The 23,523-nt window shown below is 36.0% G+C and overlaps 1 protein-coding gene across 1 annotated transcript; it reads right to left on the bottom strand.

Annotated features, from left to right (window-relative positions):
* Positions 1–5,385: 5,385 nt before the first annotated feature.
* Positions 5,386–23,187, bottom strand: LOC149550986 (uncharacterized). The gene is made up of 2 exons (XM_089786539.1): positions 21,667–23,187; positions 5,386–6,229 (listed from the first exon to the last, which is right to left on the bottom strand). The coding sequence occupies exons 1-2, from the start codon at positions 22,086–22,088 to the stop codon at positions 6,160–6,162; spliced, it is 492 nt and encodes a 163-aa protein (XP_089642665.1). The 5' UTR covers positions 22,089–23,187; the 3' UTR covers positions 5,386–6,159.
* Between the last annotated feature and the right edge of the window lie 336 nt (positions 23,188–23,523).

Here is a 23,523-nt window from a genome sequence, read left to right as displayed (position 1 = left end):
TAAATCATAGAAAGAAGCACACATTCACATTCAAATGCCTCATTTCCACCACAAAAATAGCAATTAAACTATCAATCAATTTCTTCCCCAAAATAGTCCCTCCTATCTTGTAACTCGTCAATTTTTGTCATAAATTGTTATAAACTTTTTGTAAAATCTACACAGTGAAGCAACCAAGTGCACTCTAGGTTGTAAATCATATTATGAAGAGCTCATTCCCTCATATGTTGAAGCTATATGTTATTATATTTTTACTTCTTTCCTAACCAATGACCACTTCAATAAAAAATAAATTATATCCTTATTGGAAATAAGGATTGCACCTAGAAAAGCTATATTAATTTTTAAAATGGCAATATGTGAATTGACAAAAAATTATAAAATCTGAAGAATTTTGGATCTTCGTTTTTTGTTAGAAAGATTATTGTTGATTTTGCATGTGTATTGTCCTAACTTTGATTTTCATGTGTTGTCATCCTATTTCTAGTCTTTAATTTTAGCTAAGAGATAATTGTATTTTCATGAGTTCAAAATAATATCTCCACATTGGTCCAAAACAAAAAAAACTCATCTACTGTAAGATTCTTGATTTGCATTGTACCCCAACATGAGAACAAAAATATCGGTTTGTTTTTAATGTGTATCGTCACTCCCTCAAGAAAAGCACCATTAATTATGTGATTCTTTTTCAATTTGTTTTTAGTAAAGAAATATATTCTTTCTTTTACTCTTTGTAAAAAGCAATTCCCCTTATGAATCAGAAGAAATGTTTTATGACACAAACTCTTGTTATATATTGCACTACAAGGTAAAAATTAAAATGTCAGCAAAATAACCAAAAAACATGTTGAATAGCCAAACAAAACCATTGTGGTTAAGCAATGCATTTGTTACTCATAATGCATGCAAAATCTAGTCATATTTATATGTGATTGTGTTGGGTTGAGAAATACAAGTTGTCCATACTAGCTACCATAGACCAAGATTCTAGAGTTGCTAGAATAATCATGGGATGCTTAAAATCTAATTTACTCCTTGCAAAGGGGGTTTGTTGGCTTTGCAATCTCCATATTAAAATAGTTGTTTTATGATAGTGTAGCATTGTGTGTAATCTATAGACAAGATACACAATAAATTCTTAAGGTGGGGATTGTAGTTGTTTGCCCCTCCTATGCATTGGTTTTAATAGGGTCCGTCAAAGTAGTTTTCTGGCAAAATGGACTTCACAAGAGTAGTGATCTTAATTATCTTTCTAAATTTTGTTATATTATGGTCAACACACTACATGGTAAGCTTTATGGGAGCATTGTAGAGTGCAAAATCAGTAGTTGGGAAAACAAAGGAAGAAAAAGAGAATAAGGATAAGTTGGGTTTATCCCAAGACACTCTATTATTGACCATTGTATCACTCTTAGGCACCTTATTGAGAAAGTTTGGGACTTGCAAAGTAGAGAGGCCTTCTGTTGTTTGTAGATTTCAAAAAAGCCTTTAAAACATTGTGTTTAGAGACAAGCTTTGGAAAAGAATGGAGGGAACTTAAGATCTCAGTGAACTTAAAGTGGTAGTATATAGGCTTTATGAGTATAGTAGGGCTAAAATTAGAACTAAAAAGGTATGTTGGAATGCTTTGACATTGATATTGGGGTAAACCTACTCTATTTGGTGTATTCATTGATGAACTTGGAGAATGGTTAAACAAAATTGTAGGAGAATGTGTCCAATTTGTTGGGTACATATTGAAGTTGCTCCTTTATGCAGAGGATCTCATTTTAATTGCACAAACAACCCGTGATTTCAAAGAACGCATAAAGCTTTAGAGAGTTTTTGTTAGGAGGTTAAGATGCAAGCGAAGACTAGTAAAATTAAGATTATAATTTTCTTTCTAAAGAGGAAGAACCAACAAGTTAACTTCATATTGGATAGAAATTTGTTAGAGATTAGGGAGGAATACAAGTACTTGGGAATTGATTTGCAGAACAAACAAAGTTGAGAGACTTGTAGAACTAAACGAATGCAAGGGGGTTGGAGAACTTCTTTCCTACTTCAAAACAAGTGTAGACAAGTAGAGCTATAGGATTGGAAAACAAAGAAGACTCTTTTTGGTTTGTTGGTTACGCATGTTGTCATCTAAGGTTGTGAGGTTTGGGGGAGTAGCCTTTCAAACCACAAGTGGAAACAATTTGCAAGAATTAAAAAAAAAACTGATCACTAGTAGCCTAAAAATTAAATCAATAGTTCCCAACAAGATTCTCTTGGTTGAAGCAAGTATGCCTCTAACGGAAGCTTCAATGGTTATTTATTTGTTATGCTATCTAAATAAAGTGAAAAATATGGATAAACACTACTATCCAAACTAATTGTTGGGAAAAGACTAGTTCTTAGAAAGAAGGCATAGATGAAACAAAACAAGGAATGTTTGAGTAAATGGAACATTAACTAGCAAAATTGTCCCAATACCATGAAGAGATAAGAACACTTGTGTTAGAAAAATAAGTGGACAAAGCAAATGGAGCAAAAAAAAGCTCATTATGTGAAAGAGTACAATCCCAATTGAGATAATGACGAGAAAATTTACTTACAAGTGACAATTAAAGGTAAGGTTATATTTTTAGTAGTGCAACTAAGAACTAGGTCTCATTATCTAAGGTGCAAGATAGGTTGATGGATGATTCCCAAAAAGACTTGGGAAGAAAGAACATGTATTTTTTGCAACAAAGGAGTTGTTGAAACTAAATGAATTTCATTTTGTAGTACATTGCTTACCAAAATATCCATGGTCATTATGAGAACAACTTGAAGGAGAGCTATCTATATCAACTTTTCAAAGAGAAAAAGGCTTCACAAAAATGATGGGAGAGTTGACATCAAGAAGAACATGAGGTTGACCTTAGATTTGATACTGGGTTATATTGAGAAGAATATGAGGTTGGCCTAAGATTTGATATTGGGTCCCTTAGACTATTGGTCTTAATGACACCCTTAAAATGCCTTCATTCATTGTCCTTAATTTGAGTTGCTTGGGATAGTAAAATATTTAAAGAGCACCAATACTTGCACACTTAACGTGCACTTGTACAACCTAAACTATAAGTCGGATTTGAACAATAATTTTTTTATCGTCTTCATATAAAGTTGACACCTTAAAAAATATTTCTTGGCTTCTAAGTATTGACGAAACTTCTTGTAAAGATCGTCAAAATGTGACACTTTCAAAGTGTGACATGGTATACACTCAAAGATGCGCCAATAATCATTCACTCAAAATTGCAAGTACCTGTGAAGAAATGTCCCAATAGTAGTGTACAAATGAACCAGTTACCAACCAAACAAATTAGTGATTTAAGAGTCAAGTATGTGTAAGTGTACATTTATTAGAACACATATGGTGATTGGTGCTTTTCCCTTATTTTTATGTACAGATAAATAATGGTTGGGATGGCGGATCACTAAAAAATGGTTATATAAAAACCTCTTTTAGGATAATGCCATCAATCTACAAAAAAATTCAATCAAGCTTTTTGCAATCGTACGAGAAGCCATGAGGAGAAAGCATACATAGGAGCAAATATCAAATGGAGAGCTAAAATGCTCATAGAGCAACTTGGGATGAGCTCTCATCATTTGAGGTGTGGAACAGGTAGATGGACAATACCAAAAGATGAGTGGGAGGATATAATATGTCTATTTTGCAACACGGATGTGTTGGAGATGTTCGCATCAAAATTTGCTCATGGAATGCCCAACATACAATGACATCTGCTCCAACTATAGGGATATTCTAGAAACGGGCAATTTGGACACTCTTTGAAGTGACACAGCTAGAAAGGATAACAAATTTAGTGATCAAATTTCATTGTCAAAGAGCAGACTTAAAGAGGCAACTTCAAAATACCTAATGTTCTTGCACCTTTTGCTTGAAGAATGTGTATATTTTTTTTTTCAGCGTAAGTGGTCCCATAAAATGCTTTAACAAATGTTATTAAAATCTTTCTTTCATTCATTCAATCATTTTCTAGGTCCTTGCCATACGCATTGGCAGGCTCCTCCAATTTTTACGAATTTGTCCACTCCTGCCATGTTTAGCCCCGTGAACGTTAAAGTTGTACTCGATCGGATGTGATGAGCATAGCAAATCCATTATTGGGTGGTTGTTGCAACCAACGTTTTTTTGTATTTGGAAGCACAGGCCAGTATATTCTATTGAATGGAGAACTTTTCACGAGTTCTGATACATGAGTTACATTCCATCACATACCAATCAATATAAGCCCCACATGTCAGATTGTAGCTTTATAATCAAGGACGATTGCAGTCATCAATGATCCCATTATCTAATAGTTCAATTCAAACAGAGACTGCTAAAGGGTACCAAGTGGGACTTGGTATGTAAGATGGAACAAAATCATCACGTTCGCTTGTAGTTTGAATAGGGAATTCAACTTTCCTGCAGCATTGCATGAGACGACTGGTAAAGTATACGAGTGGTGAGAACAAATATGTGCAAATGAATGCCTCTCTTATGCAAAAAGGATTGTTCGCTACATGCTAAGAAGTTAAAATGGCCATCTACCTTAGGGTTGTGTCTCTACTCAAATAACATGGGCAGTATAATTGACAATTGCATAGCATGGACAATATTGATTCATAGTCTAATTCTCGGATATACATATTTGAACGTTACAATACTAATGGGTTTTTTTTCCACCGACTGCTCCTTGAGACAACGTAACAAAAAATCTCAAAATTGAGGTTGCTTTGTTTCTGAAATATTAAAAAATCCCCATCAGACAAGTATGTACGAGTTCTGGCAGGTTATTAAATTTTAGAGGTATTCACAAATTACTAGCAATCAACATTCCTGGCCATATTATGATGTAAAAGGAAGCCACTAATGGACATCGGAAGCTAAAATCCAGTGATGATGCAGGAAAGCCGCAATATTAAAATCTAAAAAGATGAATTTATTATGAACTGTGCTGTTAATTTGCTAAGATAATATAATGTAAGATAATATAATGTCTACAATTGCATTGATATTGCGATGAAAAAATGATATATCAATACACAATTGAGAAGTTTACCCTGCCGAAAGAAGCCAATAAGAGCTCTATCCCATATTACCAGTCATTTGTGGTGATGATACTTGCCACAGTTCAGAGGTGTGTATCGCATTCGTGTTTGTAAAACATACATTACAGAATACATCCAGCTTTTAAATTCCAATTAATACATTCTGCTCTAGGATGTAGTTCATGTTATTAAGTTGGAACCAAAATCTATTTAAAGAGAACATAAGAATACAACTTCCGAGTCTTAGAAAAAGTACACTTGCAAGCCAAGAAAAGCTGCAAGTTTGTCATTTATGCATACTTGAAATGGAAATAATAATACCCAACAAATAATGATTTCTTAATAAATTCAAAGAATAAAGCCATGTCCCTAGATATCTTCCAATCGCTTGAATTCAGATCCTGCAGTAAAATACAACAAACTCCAGTTCTATCTGTCATACATTGTGGTGTTCCGCCTGATTAGAAAAGGATAAAATCTCACAGAAAACACTTGGTAACTCTCTGAAAGGCAATTTATCAAACTGCAAATATTTGAAACCCATTTAAAAGATTTCCATATAACCATTTGCAGTAAGCTCCACCAGTTATGTCTGCAATCGAACATTCTCAAATAATTGCAGTATAACCCCTTAAAAAATCTAAAGATCAAACCAATAGACTAGCAAAGGAGCTAGGTTCACTTGTGTTTGTTTCCCATTAAAAGCATTTTACTTCCCCACAAAAATATAGCAGCAGGAAATGCAGGGGCATAAAGGATGGAAATTCGGATTGTACAAAATGATGACGAATTCCAATTCTAGTGCAGCCCCATACACCTTCAGAAGAGTTGATTTGTTCAGACTTTCAAGAGAGTGGAATTTCATTTTCCACCAACACAATGCTGAATAACTATTCCTTTATCCAGCTTCTTGTTTAATTGGCAGAACTGTCTAGGTTTTCAGAGCAATTGTGCAAGTTGCTAGATTTGTCCAACCCTACCTACTCTTGATTGGGTTGAATGACGTTAGAGAAAATCTCACACATCATCTCTCAGAACTTCAGAAAATTCTGCTTCCATTCTGCTCCATTTTTAGCTACTTCACTGATATCATTGAATAACACATGTACAAGATTCATCCGAATTCCCAATGCCTTCATCTGATGATGGGTTGGAATCACTATCAAGAAGAAAAACAATCACCATGTCATACCAGCATAAATAGCATGAAAAAAGCATGGCAGATAATTCAGCACCAACCGAATGAGAACATTGCATGGAAAAAGTCTATAATAAGCAAGATGAGGAATTATGCAAGATTCCAATATTAAGCAAAACAATAACCATCCCATGTCAACATAATCATCTATGCAGTAAAATTGATCCTCTTGAAATCTGATCTAATTAAAATATTGTACAGAAAAAATACAAAATGGGCATTTATTATCCATGCATGACAAGACATGCTACCAAAAGATAAGAACTAGGATAATAAATGCCATGCATAAAGTAAGGTGACAAGCAACATAAATGAGCTTGATCCCTGCATTACAAATTGAAATAATTGCTTTTATTTTCCTGAACCAGAAAACTTTAAAGGATGAATTACAGCTTTAGTTGCTGATAATAATACAATGAGGATGTTAATTATATGTCTTTTTAAATTTTTATCCTTTTCTAAACAATATGTCATTAATATATGATTAGGAATCTTGCAGAAAGAAAAAGAGAGAATAAGCTTCTACCTGATTTGCCAAACAATCTATGTTATTACTTCAATGAATAAAAACACTACTAAATTTATAGACCACCAAATGGGTCAAATTGAATCATATTGTTGTTCAAATAACAGAAAATTTATTATTTGAACTTCTTTGCTTTCAAATCAAAGACACTAGGTCATATTGTTAACATCTGTGAATAATTTCAAAGTGTACAGAAAGCTGAAATAACAGACAAAATTTCATACTTATCTCGCATGTGGATTGGCTCAATTTTCAGTGCACGATGCTTTGGTCTTTGACAGGAGCAAAAGCCACACAGATGGAAAGGCAAATCCATTACAAGAGAATTACCTTTCTTTAAAATACTGATATTGGTTACTAAATTTTATATATTCTAGGGGTTATAGTTGTTTCAGGGCCCTGGCTATCCAGAGGAAATTCTTGTTGATACGAATACTTTTCAAATGACTTTTCCATCTACAAATGGAAATTGCAAACCAAGCAGCATTTCAAGAAAAACATTGCAGACATAGACACCTACAATGTCTTCTTTATGCATTCTTTAAGAAAACACGAGCTTATAATTTGATACAAATCTGTCAGTTCAAAGATTGACGCCATAGAAGCAAAAAAACATGAAAAAAAAATCCTGAAATTAAGACCACTGTCAATGGTAGATAATTAGTAATAACAGTCTATGAAGAAAAATGTTAGGATCATTTGTGAGTCTGATTCTCAGGTAATGGAGTTTTTGTTTAATAGACAGCAGATGGATGGTGTTGGTTGGCACTTACAGCTGACTACTAGACAGATTCTTCAGTTGTGTGGCACTTTCAATTCTGTTGTTTTCAGGCATATTCCTAGAGAGAGGAATGGGGTTGCTGATTGTTTCGCCAAATGGGCTTTTAATCAAATGTATGTTTGGAATATTGTGGATAAGGGGCAATTACCTCCATAAATGGCTACTTTGTTAGATCATTTAGTGGATAGTAGGGCAATTACCTCCATAAATGGCTACTTTGTTAGATCATTTAGTGGATAGTAGGGCAATTACCTCCATAAATGGCTACTTCGTTAGATCATTTAGTGGATAGTAACAGGGCTCTTTAAGCTCCCTGTGGAGCGGCCTGTCCTTCTTTCTATCTTTTTTTTGCTTGAATAAATCTTTACCCCTCTTTTAGTCTCAGAGCCAAAAACTAATTGTGCTCAATGTAGCTAGGAGACTCATATTTTCTCTCCTAATGCCAATGGTAGACATGAATGTTCTATGTGTTCTGCTAGATGCAAAAGATTCTAAGTTCACTCAGACAAGAGATAGTAGTGGTGGACGAGTCGCAGTAGCTAGGAGACTTATCTGCAAGGGTGGATTGCTACTACCTCTAGCAACCAATGAAAAGATACAACTAAAAAGTAACTATATTATAACTGCTAGGTAGAGTAAGGAGAAGGCAGTTTTGAAAGGATAATTACATGAAACTAATGGAAAAAGGACTGGGGCTACTTTTAGGCCTTGATTTAGAACAGAAGTTGAACTTTAATCTTAAGACACAGGCATATAGCATATTACGATAATAAACCACCTCAACCACCAAAGTACAGGATGAGGATCATTGTATCGCACAAATGAGTAGAAACCACCAACATTATTAATATAGAGAATTCTTAGGTTTCAAGTACATCATACCTCCTAGGTCCAAAGCTTAGTACGAGATCTAGGACAACCCAAGGAAGTTGCACTACACCAGCACCTTTCCATTAAACTTAAGTCCATAAAATTGTCTCTTTCTTTATCATTAGTTCATTGTCTACTTGATCCTGAACCTGAAAGTTGGCTAAAACCTGTCAAAATTTTCTGGCTGTGGCTCACATTAAGAATTTATGAGCAATCCTTTAAGACATGACCAATTGTCTAAAGCAGCCTAATATCATGAGCCTATTGCTCACTATGACCTGACATTCGATGGCAAAAACAAATCACAACAATGTTAGAGAAAAGACATCCCAGTCCAAAGTGCATGCCCTCTGAAATGGTGCCGGGATCAGACCAATAAGTTGATTCAGTTGATAGATTATTCAATTTAAGATGATATTTGATTTTTGCCTTGTTGCGCAACAGTTTCAGTCATTGAATGATCACTACTTCTGGTTCCAAAATTCCTTTACTTTCCTCATCCAACATTGGAGGCTCCATCTATGTTGAGACCTGATGGCCAATAGCCTCCTATGGACATGGGGCATAGAAAACTGGTATAACTACAAATATCGGAGTCAGTTCCTACGTGCAAGGCATGCTTTCAATTCTACAAAAGATTTGCAGGGAACATAAAATTAGGATGCAAGATAGTTTTCCTTCATCTGTTTTAGAGACTTCCATTTATAGATTTTAACCCTGAGAAACACCCAAATTCCGACATCAAAATATCTCTTGCTCCTGCACTGACAGGCTGTTTGCTACATCCTTTTCTAAGCCATCATCAAGGTTTCCTTGAGGATTCAATACATTCTGGTGTTCTTGTACATGGTCTTCTGCTGCCCAGACCTTTGAGTGAACCTGAAAATGACAATAGTGAGTAAAATGACAATAGTGAGTAGGCAACAGCCATTAAGTGCATAATATTTACTCATTCTGATGATCTATGAAAATTAGTGTTTTCCCACCACTCAGCCAAAGTAGGCCATGTCTGTCACTATAATTGTTTGTCAAAAGAACAACAAAAACAATGTTCCCAACAACTGTTGACAGGCTTGCTTTGAACAATTATTTGAGAATCATATAAGAACCATGTGCAAAAGTAGCTTCAAAAATCTTGAACTAGTCTGTCCAAAACTTGCTTGTAAAAATTGGATCTCTATCAATTTGTTTAGGTCTCGTGAAGCTTGCAAAACATGCTAGGTGAAATTTGGTTGCTTCTTAGCTAGGTGGATGAATTGAACCACGAAAATGATTATCTTGTTAGGAAGGTTGTTAACTTATGCCAAGATACCCACCTTAGCTTCTGATTTAGGCAATCCTGTGATGAATTCCACGGATACTTCCATATTTGGTTACAAAAAGCCAATGATTTCAAGAAACTAGGTGACTTAACAGTCGAAATTTATAACATTGGCATAATCAATACTCAACCACAGACAGGGAGATCAACTTTCATCCTTGACAAAATCAACCTGCTTAAACCTTTTATATGTTTTAGGAATCCTTAATCAACTTCTACTAGAGAAGCATGTATATCTGGAAGAGTATTGTATGAATTGTGGCTACTCTTAGCTTTCACTGGCATCTTCTCCATAAATTTCTTCTCACTTGACACTGTAGACCAACAATTTGGTGGGAAAAGAATAATAGGCCTTATGAAAGGAAATTAAAGGAGACATGTACTAGTACTACTACTGATGTAGCCCACTCAATAAAACAGTTTCAATGAGATAGGAAAATCAAAAAGTATGAGGTTAAAAAAAAGATAGTAATTCTGAAGTAGGAGAAACAAAAGTAAGCTATTCGAAAAAAAGGAGGTCCAAAAACAAGATTAAAATAAGGAAGATAAATCAAAAGACGAAGGAAGAGGAATGCATTTTAACGCGGAAAATGCTCACAATATATAGAAAGTAAAAAATCATTGGATATTACTTCCAAGTTCTAGCGAAATAACAGGAACCCAGTGAAACAAAAATGAATCCACAACAATAATATTGAAGGGCATAGAGAGGACTTGTCGTCATTTATCATCACAATAACATTTGCAACCACTTTCCTCGGCAGCTCCATTGCTTGGGAGGGCCGATCTGCCTTATTATTACTGTTTTTATTAGATTCCAAGCCATATTTCGATGTACCAGCATTGGAGGAGGTTAAAATAGCACTTTGGGCGAGTGACAACAATATCGTTAGCTTTTTGCAGACATTTCATTGACTGTTATAAACATTTTGAAAGGCCCAGTCCATTCTCCTTGTGAATGTTGCTACTTACAGCACTTCTTCAGTCAGATTCAACCACCAAACTTGCCTAAGATTCACCATACAAGTCTCCTATGACTGTAAATTCATCATTTCCAGTCACATTCAATTATTGTAAGTTGCTCCAACATTTTGCAATGTAATAAAGTTATTTTGAAGGTGACAAACTGGTGTTTAATCCAAATTCATGAGTTTAATAACTTAAATGCTTGTTGGCATTTTGGGGTTGCTTTGTTGATTTTCAGTTACATTAGCACTTGTATTTGAAAGTAAGCATGGACCAAACAGGTCTTAGTCTAATAACATATAAGAGAAAGCTAAGTTGGATGTCCGTCTCATATCAGACCTTAACCAACACTTTCATTGGGGTTATTTATCATCTATAAGTAAATTTTGCTAGTTTGGGGTGAAGCCGAAGTTGTTTCCCAGCCATGGAAGGTTTGTCAACAGGTTTCCAGAGACTGGTTTCATTTTGATTTTTCTATTCTAGTTTATATTATAATTCAGAAAATTGACAAAATTCCTAGCTAGAGAGATTACAATAATGATTAGGTGACTAACAATTAAAAACAAAGCCAAAACACTCAATCAAAGTAGGCAATCCCAAACCACCCCTGTGAGACTCAAACTTAACTTTAACAGTATGAGCAGAGGTAATCCAAGCAAGTCAAGCATAGGTTGTATAATCAGGGATGAGAACGAAATGCTGATCATAGCAGGGACAAAGAAGATTTTGGAAGGTACAAACAATGAAGCTAAAGCACAATTGGTAATTTTTGGTTTAAGATTGTCTAAGCTTTGGAATGTAAGAAAGGTTGAAATGGAGGCAGATACACAGATCATTGTTTTCATGTTGAATTCAAAGTCTTCATCCAATTGGAAGTTGGCTAATATCTTATCAGAAGCACTGTTATACAGATCTTTTATTTCTACGTTATCAAGAAGAACAAGTATAAAGATATTTATACAGATCTTTTAGTGAACAAGTATACAAGAAGCACCGGTATACAGAATGAACAAGTATAAAGATCTTTTATTGCTATGTCATAGGTTCATTTGTTGACTATGATCCTAAAATGCATGCTCCTGCCGTTAGCAAGTAAATGTAAAATGTTACATTCAACATCCTTTTGTATTGAAACTTGACCATAGTCCTCATATTCTATGAATTCATTTTTTCCACGAGCCTGTCCAAAATGATTTATCATCTTTTGTATTTACTAATTGTATGTATCCAATCTCATGCCTTTCCAGCAGTATGATGATTCACCCTATGCTATGATTCTCAATTATATTTTGCTTTTTCTTATAAACTATGGTAACTCTCGAAGTTTGTGACACTTCACCGTATGACAATTTTAACAAGTGGATGTTTTCAACTCAGCTCTATTTAGCATGTCTCTTTATCATATTTTGCAACTTGCCACAAAATGTTCACATTTTTCTTACTAATCATAAATTTTACATCATAAATATATTGCTAATGGTGACCTAGATTCACCAAGGTTGTTTTGAAACCATCTGACAAGAAATCATTTTTAATGAATCAATTGGAATCATCACAAATGCCCAACCAGAAGAAGCAAGGATGGAAAGATGAGATTATACTATAACATTGTTTGTCAAAGCAATTTCTGAAGAAATATTAGTCAATTGTTTGGGAATCTTCAAGTTAACTCATAAAGATGGTAGGCGCCAGCCTTAGTGCATTCATTCCTTTTATTAAAAGAAGCAAACATCAAATATTCCACTCAAGCCTAAAAAGTTAAACCTTATTGGGACGTATCAACCTACAAAACTGATTAATCTGCACTAATTGAGACAAAGTTATTAGAAAGCACTCTTGAATAGACAATAATACAGCAATGGAGGCGACGCATGACAAATGAAGTATCTTTGTTCCTAAAATTGTGTTTCTCTTCCTAGTAAGAAGCTATTGAGACCTTTCAAGGTGGATGGAATCTTATTCATTCTATTGAATGCTTGTGCTCCCAATCTCTTGCCAACAAAAGACAATGTCGGCTCTCTATTTTATTCTTCATTTAGGAACAGAAACTAATAATCTGATTTTGGCAGGTGAATTTTGTTCTCTTCCCATCAGAAATAGGAGGTAACTCAAAAATAGAGATCCTTGTAGAAAGCGTGTTCAAGAATCAAGACATTAATTCCCTGGGTGGGCCTCAGGGTATCAAACTCTCTAGATGGAAATACGCTTTGGTTAAATAGGAGAGCTGGAGACAACTTCATCGCTGCGAGACTTGACAGGTTGCTAATTCAAGAAGATATTCTTAACCTCTTCCTCATTTTCACTAGCAAAATTCTCTAGTGCATGGTTTTTTACCATAAACCAATTCTTTTGGATAGTAGTAGCAATAAAAACAGGAACCATAATCCCTTTAAATACGATGCTGATTGAATTCACCTGATTGATTTCCCCTAAAAAGTTGAGCGCAGATGGAATTCTTGGTGCCCTTCCGGCAATGCTCAAGGCATCTGTAAGGTCAATATCTCCAAATTATAATTTCATTTGAGAAAATGGATATAAATTTATTTTATCTTTGATGTGCCTAAGCAATCCCTGTTGCTCCAGCTTGAGAAAAAATGAAGAACTATCTGAAATACTGCCCCTTACAAAAGCTCTTAAATCAGAGAGATAATTTTTCCTTGCCCAGTTGCATAAAATAGTCAGGCAGGAAGAGCATTTGAGGGTCAAATTCTACATAACTTGATTCTATGAAGGAGATGCTCATAAAAGATTTTTTTCACCTCAAAGAATATCAAAGGTGTGAAAGGAACATGATCAGAAAAATTGTGTTGGGCAATGGCAATATGATTTTTAACAGAAAAGGGATTAAAAAGGCCACTCAAGACCACTATAAAGATCTTTATCACAAGTCAAATGAGACCCTGTTGTTCAAGCTTCTCTCCTTTAACAACAGTCCTAATATCATCACTTGTGAAACTAAAAATATTATATTGTCAAATGGTCGCCATGAAGGAGCTCAGGGATTTCGTTTTGAACATGGCTAAAGACAAGACACCCGAACCTGATGAGATCTCAGACTCTTTCAACCATTAGTTTTTTGACCTTATTGTGGCTGACCTCCAACTGGTTGAAGATGCTCACAAAAATGTATGCTCATTGAAGCCATCAATTCCACCTTTTTAGAATTGGTACCTAAAGAAGAGAACACTGTCGCCTTCAATAGGTTCAGGCCTGTTTCTCTTTGCAATTCATCCTACAAATTTGTAACTAAAATCTTAGCCAACAAAATAAAAAAATCTTTAAGTTTCAGCATCCTTGAGGAGCAAGGAAGATTCATTCTAGGTAAGTAAATGTATGAATATATTGTTATTGTTGCACTGGATACCAACAGCAAGGTGACTCAGAAAGGATTGCCACTGAACTTGACATGGCAAATGCCTTTAACAGAATTGATCTTAACTTCTTGACACAAGTCTTGCAAGCTTTTGGGCACCCCTTTTTAATCATGAAATGAATCTTTGACACATCATTGGCTCTTGGGTGGGCCCAATTATCAACAGATCTCCAGCTCAATTTCTTAAGGCCACTGAAAGTTTAGGTCAAGGCTGGTCAGTCATTCCCTACCTATATATCATTTTAGAAGAAGCTTTCTGTATGTCCCTATCAGCTTCAACAAGAGCTTCAATTGGTATTGGAATCAAGGATATCAATGAGATCAGAAAGATTACTCATGCTCACTTCGTTAATAACACCATTTTGTGAGAAAGTCAATAACTTCAATGTTAGCCAGCTAAAGAGATTTCTTGACAGTTTCTACTTTCACTTTGAATGATGCCATTGATGCTGAAAAATGCAAATCACTATAAAGCATAAACGCCTCTTCTGCTAATAACAAAGTGGTGCAAAAGCACCCAAATAAAGAATGTACATATGCCAATCAGTCACTACCAAGCATCAGTTCTGCGTGAGCCGACTGGAGGAGTTTATCTTGGGATTTGTACAGGTCCTTGTGGGGGCGGTTTATCCTATTCTATATTGTTTCGGAACAGTGTATAAGCCGTTTTGGCAAGAGATAAGGATCTAGATCTTTCTGTAAGCCTTTTTGGTCTCGTAGGGTCAATTTTCCTATGTAATAATCTAGAATGTTCCCTAGACCGTTTTAGCTTGTATAAATGGAGTCTTCAAGTTTAGAGTTGGACAAGTTTTTTTGAGTGAAGTTGCTCTAGATAAAAGTTTTTCGATACAAAGTTACAGGGAGAAGAAATCTGTAGGAGAGCGAGTGTATATACTGTTCATTTGATAAATCAATTAGAAGAGTTTTATTATCTATCTCTTGCTGGTGCTGGTTCTTTTTGTTTTTGCTTCCGTTGAGTTTATCTCTGCATCACAAAGCTTTTCCAGATTCCTCCATTTATGCACAATGATGTTAATCTCTTTTAATAGTTGAGTGTTCCTATTAACTTCAATTTGTAAAGATCTAACTGCTGACTTCACTCTTCGAAAAAAATTGGCATGCACATTCAAAGCTTCAACAATGGGAAGCTAAATCTCACAGGTAGATTGGTTTGATAAAATCAGTCATCTCTAGCCTTTTTCTATCAACTCGTGTCATATTGTGCTGCCATTCTAATTCTTCATGTTTGAGATTAAAAATAACATTTTATGGCAAGAGGGTAATCGGATCTATGAGAAGAAATTTCATTTTGTTAGCTGAGATAAAATTACTAAAGAAAAGTTGCAAGGTGGTTTGGGAATTAGATCGCACTCACAATGTGTACTACCCCAAGGACTGAGCTTGTTTGGACATTCTTATATCCTCCATTAAGTCTTTGTTTTATTCCGTCAAATATGGTGATGGAAAACAATGCATGTGCTCACTAAATTCCATCCTTCAAAAGCAAGGCACCTCTAAAATATGGACTCTAGTTGTTAAAGCTACTGATATAATTAAGCATCCTCAAGATAGTTGTAGAATCATATCTTACTTCTTAGATGGTCCAGATCTCAGTAATGAATGCTGAAGCTTTTTGAGTGGCCCTTTTTTGTCCATGAAACAACTTGTGTGCAAAAGCTTGAATACTGCATTCGACTGGAAAGGATTTTTCCGAAGTGTTCTTGTATTAATGGGCTTTCTAAGGAACTTCAAAATGAATGGGTGTTGATTAGGAAGAGATTTAGGCTTAGTTACCAGATTCGTGCCCTAGAGGCCGCATCTGGATTCAAGTCCGATCCAAATCCGGATTCGTGCAGATCCGGGCAAGATCCTTGTTTTAGATAGTGGATTCGTCCAGATTCTTGGCCCACGAATCTGGACAAATCCACTGTGTAAAACAAGGATCCCGCCTGGATCTGTACGAATCCTCAAGGATCCAGCGTGAAACCTCAAGGATCGACGGGTTTAAGTGGGTCTAAGTTATTTAATATGACTTTTTTAAATATATATTTTTGCTTTCTAGTCCTAAAATGACCCTTTTATGCATTATATATACTAAAAACTGAGAGAAATATACATTATATATATATATATAGACACACACACACACACAAACTCACGAATCCTAATTGGGAAAAAAAATCGTGAATCCACAGATCCGATTCACGTGCCCAAATCAGATTCGTATCCCAAATCGGTAACTAAGGATTTAGGGGCATTATTCCTACAAATTCATATAGGGCTGACATTTTAACTTGGAGAAAAATTAGTTCTACAAGGATGTATCCAGTTGGTGTAGTTTTCATCTTCTCCGAGAAGGGTAACCTCTTAATAGTTCTCCAAGTCAAAAACTTAAAATGTTTCAGCATTACCTCTAAAGTTGCATGTCTCAGTGGCTTGTCAAGCAGAACGGAGTTCTCACCAATGAAAAAGGGGCATTTTGGGACCAAATATTTGCTTCAGATGCGACAACACCTATGAAACCCAGCCTCACCTTCTCTTTGACAAAAATGAAGTGTTTTCCAGTGCGATTTCTCTCTCTCAATTTTGGTGTCTACTTTCAAACAAAACTGAAAATAGAATTCTGCACTCAGCATTATAATTCATGTAAGTACAGAGCAAGTCCCTTATTAAGTTTTTGCTAAGTTGCCGATTCGGGTTCGGGGACAGGTTTGGGTTCGGGGTTCGAGTTCGTGGGTTCGGGCAAAAAAAAATTTTCCCCATTTGGGTTCGTGAGTATATATACAGACACACACACTGAAGAGAAACATGCATAGTTGCAAAACAAAGTCATTTCACAATATGAACAATTGTTGCTTGATCATTGATCAATGCCAAATGCCAAAGGGTTTCAGGTCCCTTCAAAACCTGTTTTTACCTGAATCTAAAAACATTAAATACTCGCTCATTAATCTATCTTCATGATTGTAAAGAAAATTATACATTGAATTACTAAATTGCAAAACATAGACTAGTTCATCAAATAATACATTGAATTACTAAATTGCAAAACAAAGACTAGCTCATCAAATAATAAAGTTTGAAACATGATGATAGATGACAAATGTTTAGTAGTTTATCAATAATCATAGTGTCAAATGCCCTTCAAGGGTCAAATGGATCATCATAAAATGAGGGATCAATGGCTTCATCCCCAACTGCAACTATATCTAGATCTTCATCATTGGAACCCAAACTGGTTCCACTAGTCCCATATGCTGCTATATCATCGTCCTCCTCCTTGACATAAGGGATTAGATGAGTGAAATGTTTTTCATTAGGTTCCTTTAAAAAAGCACACTCTTTAAAGTTGTTTTAGCCCCGGGTTCACTATGGGTTCGTCTGGGTTCGCTCCAGCAAGGACCCAGACGAATCCACAATCAAAACTAAGGACCCTGCCCGGACCCACAGCGAACCCAGGGACAAATCCGGACCCGTGCAGACCCGGACCCGAATCTGGGCAGCAGGGGATAAATCCGGCAACATAGAGTTTTTGTACTCTTCCTTAACTATCTTTTGGTCCATTCAGACTGACAGGAACCAAAGAATTTTTATAGACACGGCTACCCTGAAGAACACCTTGATATAAAATATTCAGCAGGCTATGATGAAAATTGTCAAAGCTTGCCTCAAGAAAAAATGAAACCTGACTGTGCTATCTAATGTGGAAATTCATCAGCTACTCATCGGCAGCTTTCCTTTGTCTAAAAATTCATTTTAAATATCGTGCTTTCTTTTTTTAGTGGTGCCTTGAAAGCCAAACTTGATATTGCTGCTACTAATGGTGTGCTTTGGTCTGAACCTCAACTAAAGCTATCAGAATTCAACATAAAGCTCGAGCAAGCGTCCAACAACATTGCTGAATTTATAATCTGGAAGTTTGGCCTTCCTTTCGAAATTAAAAAAGTTAAAGAATCTTTAACATTTATGGAGATTCTAAGTTGGTAATCCAATGTCTTTTGGGCAAATGTGTAGTCAAATTTGTACAGCTTCATCTTTTGTTTAATCTGATTTTAAGATTATTCAGAATTTTGATCAGATTAGCCAGCAGCATATTCCCCCAAAAAATTAACTCTTGTTGACAGAAAGGCCAATGAAAACAGTCTGCATAAGACATTTTCAAAGCTGAGGAGCTGTCAAACCTGATTGTCCCTAGGCACTTCACTGGCTCTACTGGACCATCCTTCGTATAATTTCTTTGTCAACATCTATTGTTTTTTTTAACTTCTTGTGATTAAATAAAGACTTCCCTTTATTAAAAAATAAGGCGTTAAGACTGATTTAAGAATGAGAGTTAGAAAGTACACCTCTTTGTCTTTCAAACTACGTTATTTTCAATGTAATGAATGATTGCATCCAGACGTATTTGAACTGAAAGTTTGAAACCTTAGTAGTATAACTTAACAAATCTCATAAAAAATATTGTCTGTGCATCCAAAAAAGATTTAACTACTACTTTCCTCAATATGATGATCTAGTTTTTGTCCTTTTTTATGTCCTCTATGTATGGGTTCAAACTAGCAAGAAAAAAATTGTGTAGAAAAAGATGAAAATGGCCTACACAAGGTTGAAAAACTTGAAAATGATACATAAGCAGAAAGCTGATATAAATTGTATCATGGTAATCACTAATCAAAAGAATGTGCATTAATCAAGTGCAAAACAATAAATTCTGGTAACGTTAACAGAGAGTAAAATGCAGAGTATTAATTCACGGAAATCCTTCACAAACTTCCATCGTCTTAAAAGTTAAAAAATAGCCAAAACTTGAAAACATACAACTGAAATATGAATAATCAAGGCTAGGCTAAATTGCCATAGAATCAAACCTGCAAAGATAAGATTATAGATATGAATTGACGAGGTTTGCCTGAAGAAAGCAAAATTAATATGAATGAGGTGAATGAAGAAGATACAGTGAAAAAAATTTAAATAAGGAAAAACCTATCATTTCCCGTTTCTAAGATGCAGTCAATGTGTATCGACCCAAACTTTGACCACCATGCCCCTGTTCAACCACATTGTAAATCTTTATAAAGGAAAAGTATCGTCATTAATGAGACATTTTCATAATGAAAGTCTACTTTAAACTAAATGCTTTCAAGCATTTAAAGCACCTGTGTAAATTCTACAGTGGTTGGCCTAAATACCTTGCTCTAATTTTCTTTTCTGTAGCTATGGTATTTCCTTAAATATTTTGCAGGCAACTGATAGTTCCATATAATCATGGTAAATGAAAATGGCATTGTGTCAATGGGCCCTTGGTCTAATGGTGAAGTTGAAGGGCTCGCAAAGAGCCCACCAGTGATCAAGTCTTGCTGAGTGGAAGGCTCCGACATCATAAGGGATGAGGCCAGGATCGTGCCCTGGGTGATTTTGACGGTGTGGATGCCCCTCAGTCCTTGGCTCTAAGCCGAAGAGGTTTCAGGTACGAGTGGACCCATATCGGGTTCCTAAATTGTCTATGTGGTGGCCTTTGCTGGTTGGTAGCTTGCAGGTCTCATGTCTTTGCTGGGTTGTCTCGCAAGTCTGAACCCTCCATCACAAAAAATGGCATTGTAGTGTGGCTTCTTGAAAGGCAAAAACCAAGACTAGAACAGGCAGCTTTTGTTTTGAGAAGTGCATTTACCAGAAGAAAGAGACAAACACTCCTGATATATTGCACGTTTAGATATCAGAGAGTCTCTTTTTAGGAGGAAAAGCTCACAATATTTTCTGAACTCCATAAAAGGTGTAAAAGGAATTAAAATCCTTCGAAGTGGGAATGACACCTTTGAAATGTCTATCCCTTGGCATTCCCCATTTTATTTACGGGTGATCAATAGCTTCATTTTGTGGTCTAATGAGCTAGGTTTTCTTTTTATTGAATCAAAGCAAATATAGATATGTAGAAAAGAGAAGCAAATAGGCTGCAGAAATAAAAGGATTCAGCAGTTTGGCAACAAACGGATTTTCAATAGTTTAGAATGGGCGACTTGACAAAGCATTCAAAATAATTTTGACATAGCTAACGGGTCTAAAGGGTTTATTATAATTATTATTTATTAGATCTCTGGTCCCTGCAGACTACATGATGAAAATTTGTACTCCCTATGAGTTATGTTTATGTTGTCCAAAGGATGACTGTGTTGGGAACTTGTGCTTCATATACTCCCGATCTATTCCACAGTCATGTGCGTGGGAAACTGGTGAATATAATTTGAAGCTATCCAATAATGAGGAAATAGCATATCAATATGTGTAACATATTTTTTAACCTTAAAAAGTGTCTAGGACTTCTATATTGATTTGGCGCGGCTCCAAGCCGAATGTGCCTACACTTATCAGAAGGCTGAAATTCACAGCGCGGCTATTATCCGGTAGGGAATGCAAACCTGTAACCAGACGCAATCCACCTGAACTGGATTGTGAAGAGCCTCAAGATTTAAGAGTCAAAGATTGGAAATAAGGGTTAAAATGGTGTGCTGTCTACAGAATAGCAACATCGAAAGCTAGGAAGAGAAGCAGCGTATCTATAGACCTAGTTTACATCAAACAATAGTAACATTGCATTTACACGGCACTGACACAGTATGACAAAAGTGTAAATGGGATCCAATCGCTCGAGTTTAAGATAGAAAAAATGTCAGAAATCTAGGAGCTGAAAAATGAAGGTTGTAAAAGTGAGGAGAAAAAACTAATTGTGATATATCATGTCAAATCTAATGTCCAGATATAAGATTACATAATACCTTATAAAATTGCTAATTATTAAAAACTGTGCAGATCACAATAGAGTTAAATAAATTATTGTATTCACCTAAGTAGGTTCATGTAAAAATAATTGGCTGGTCCAAATGCAATAGGATGTTCAGTCATAGAATATGGCCTAACACTTTAGGGGTACGCCTATGTTTTTCAGCTTATATTTTACTAAGGCATGAGCTAATGAAAACCCTCGTGACGGTTCATAATTTAAATTGTACAAATAAATCTACAGAAATCTTGAAATTCTCTGATGTTTAAAAAGCTTCTTCAGTCTATCATCTATATTGTTAGACCTCTAAAGCGTAAAAGTGAACAAAACGAAAAAGGTTATGTTATGGAAGAATATCAGAACCAATTTTTTAAACTCCGGAGAACTCAGAAACGGCACATGGTCATTGTAATCGGTACTTTCCGGAGTATTTCAAGTGTTATGCCACTATGCACCGAACCAAGTTCAAGGCTTCGCTGTGGAGAAACTCTTCAGCATGTGGAGATGCAACAGTTTCCAGAAGCAAGCAATCTGGATCGCCCAGGACTGACATCAAATAAACCCAGCTCGCACATGGAAAAGCCATTTAATCTAGTCTTTGGGTAAGAGGTACGCAGCGACTGGATTTACCCTAACGAGTTAGACAATGTGCAAGCCTACAAACAATTGCGCAATGCTGCTGCTAAGGGCTTAGAACAAAGGTCTGAATTCTAAGTTATAGCAGTAAATGATTTGAACAGCATTCATAACGAAAGTAATATATGACAACCATTAAAGAGATCATACCTGCGTTCAAATTCTTTGACCTGAGCTAGTTCCTGCCCATGTGCATCAGTCCACTGCACTTTTCGCTTACTGTTCACATTGGACTCCCCCTTTTCTGCCTCTGCTAGATGTCCATTACCCCCAGTATTCTCACTTGAGCCTGTCTTTTTATGTACGTCTTCAGCGGTAGGATCTTCTGAAGCCCCAGATGGCCTCTTTAGATTGCTTTTGAGAGGCATACTATTACTGCACTTGTTCATTCTAGCATCCCCCTTCTCATTTCCATTTTCATTCATATTCCCATTGGGCTTCATCTGCCCTTCTCCATGCCAATTAGAAGGATGGATTGCTTCCACCTTGATAGCAGTAGCAGCTTCTGATTCCCTGGGAGGGCAGCAATAGCAAGCACACCCAATCATCCCATCCCTATCGGATCTCGCCATGAAATCTCCAGCTGCTAATTTTCCAGGACCTCTCTCAACTCAATCTGGCCTTGTGCTAGATCCATACTATGTCACCCACATTATAGCATACCTTGAACCTGATAACGCCAGCGCCACATGCTCCGTCTACACCCTCCCACGCTCACTGTATTTTCAATCGAGCTTCAATTTTGCAATACGAAAAATTCTTATAAGCGTAAAATCTGAAGGAACCCCGAAGCAGAGATCACACTTGCTCATTGAATTATAATTTCCCCTTCATGCGCAAATCTCAAGCAGACCCATTAACTGCAATATTTGTCAACGAGGTCAATCAGGGAGGATAAATGCAAAGAGACGAACCAGATTTACATGAGTAACTTCATCTAGCCGTCATAGAGATCCCACTTCTTTTCTCTGAACCCTCTCATATCCTCTTGAAACACAGGCAATCGCATGAAACAATCAAAGCCTCCTACGAATAAAAGGAGACTGCAGCATATAATGTACACCTCTAGAAACGGGTGCCACAGCAAACAATCTTCCTTCAACTGTTGGCACAGAGTAACAGAATTTCAGCTTTTTGCATGTGGGTTATCTTTCTTCAGAGTTAAATGATGTTCTGCAAGCATTTCTGCTGGCTTCCACTTGGAAGCCTAGGAGATAATTCCCTCCCCTGTACATTGCCAAGTCTTTGTGGGTGATCTCATGATCCTCTGTACAGTTATCAGAGCGACTTTTCCTGATAACTCCCTGAAGATTTCGGGAAAAAGTAGAGGCAAATACACCCTGAAATGTATAAAGTATGACATCCAGAGTCTGTTGTGCATACATACAAAAAAGAGCTTTAGAGCTTTACCAAATATCATTAACTAGTCAAAATCTTAGTTATATACAGCAATCCTGATCAAAGTGCACTGTTATTCCATACAACGAACGTACGCCTTGATCTCGGCGTATAATACAATCCATTCATGTTGATGCAGGTGGTCATGATGTTGAAACTTGAAAGCAGCGGCAACACTTCACCTTTCATGACAGGTGAAAGGATTCCATTTAAAAAGAATGCTAGTCATATAAATTTGTTGGTTTTGATCCTTATTAAATTGTTACATGCTGCAAATGCAAGCGAGACTCATATTTACTATATATTTTTTGTAGAAGAGAATATTGAAGGTCGTCCAAATCCCTCTGAGAAGCAATACAATACATTACATTAAAGGTGTAATATGACATAAAGCTACATAATTTACAATGGACCACTTTTATCTTATCAAAAGATCCAAGAACCAATGAAACCACGGAGATTATCATTTAATAAAAGTCAAAAGCATTGTGTTTTATTTGAACTTTGGATTTTAAACAACGACAATGGTGAGTTGTTGATTGAAAGGTTAGCTTCTCCTCATTATGCAAAGCATCTCACTTCATCAATAGTCATCATTGTAATGGATTA

This window comes from Cupressus sempervirens, chromosome 6 (genome assembly GCF_028749045.1).
Source record: "Cupressus sempervirens isolate cs-2001-9-10 chromosome 6, ASM2874904v1, whole genome shotgun sequence".
In the NCBI taxonomy this organism is placed as follows: domain Eukaryota; kingdom Viridiplantae; phylum Streptophyta; class Pinopsida; order Cupressales; family Cupressaceae; genus Cupressus; species Cupressus sempervirens.
This window is presented reverse-complemented; position numbering and strand designations above follow the sequence as displayed.

Coding starts and splice junctions, on each gene's coding strand:
- LOC149550986 (XM_089786539.1), bottom strand. CDS start 22,088: ATGGCGAGATCCGATAGGGATGGGATGATTGGGTGTGCTTGCTATTGC. Junction 6,230..21,666: donor GTCAAAGAATTTGAACGCAG/GTATGATCTCTT, acceptor TCTTCTTGATAG/TGATTCCAACCCATCATCAG.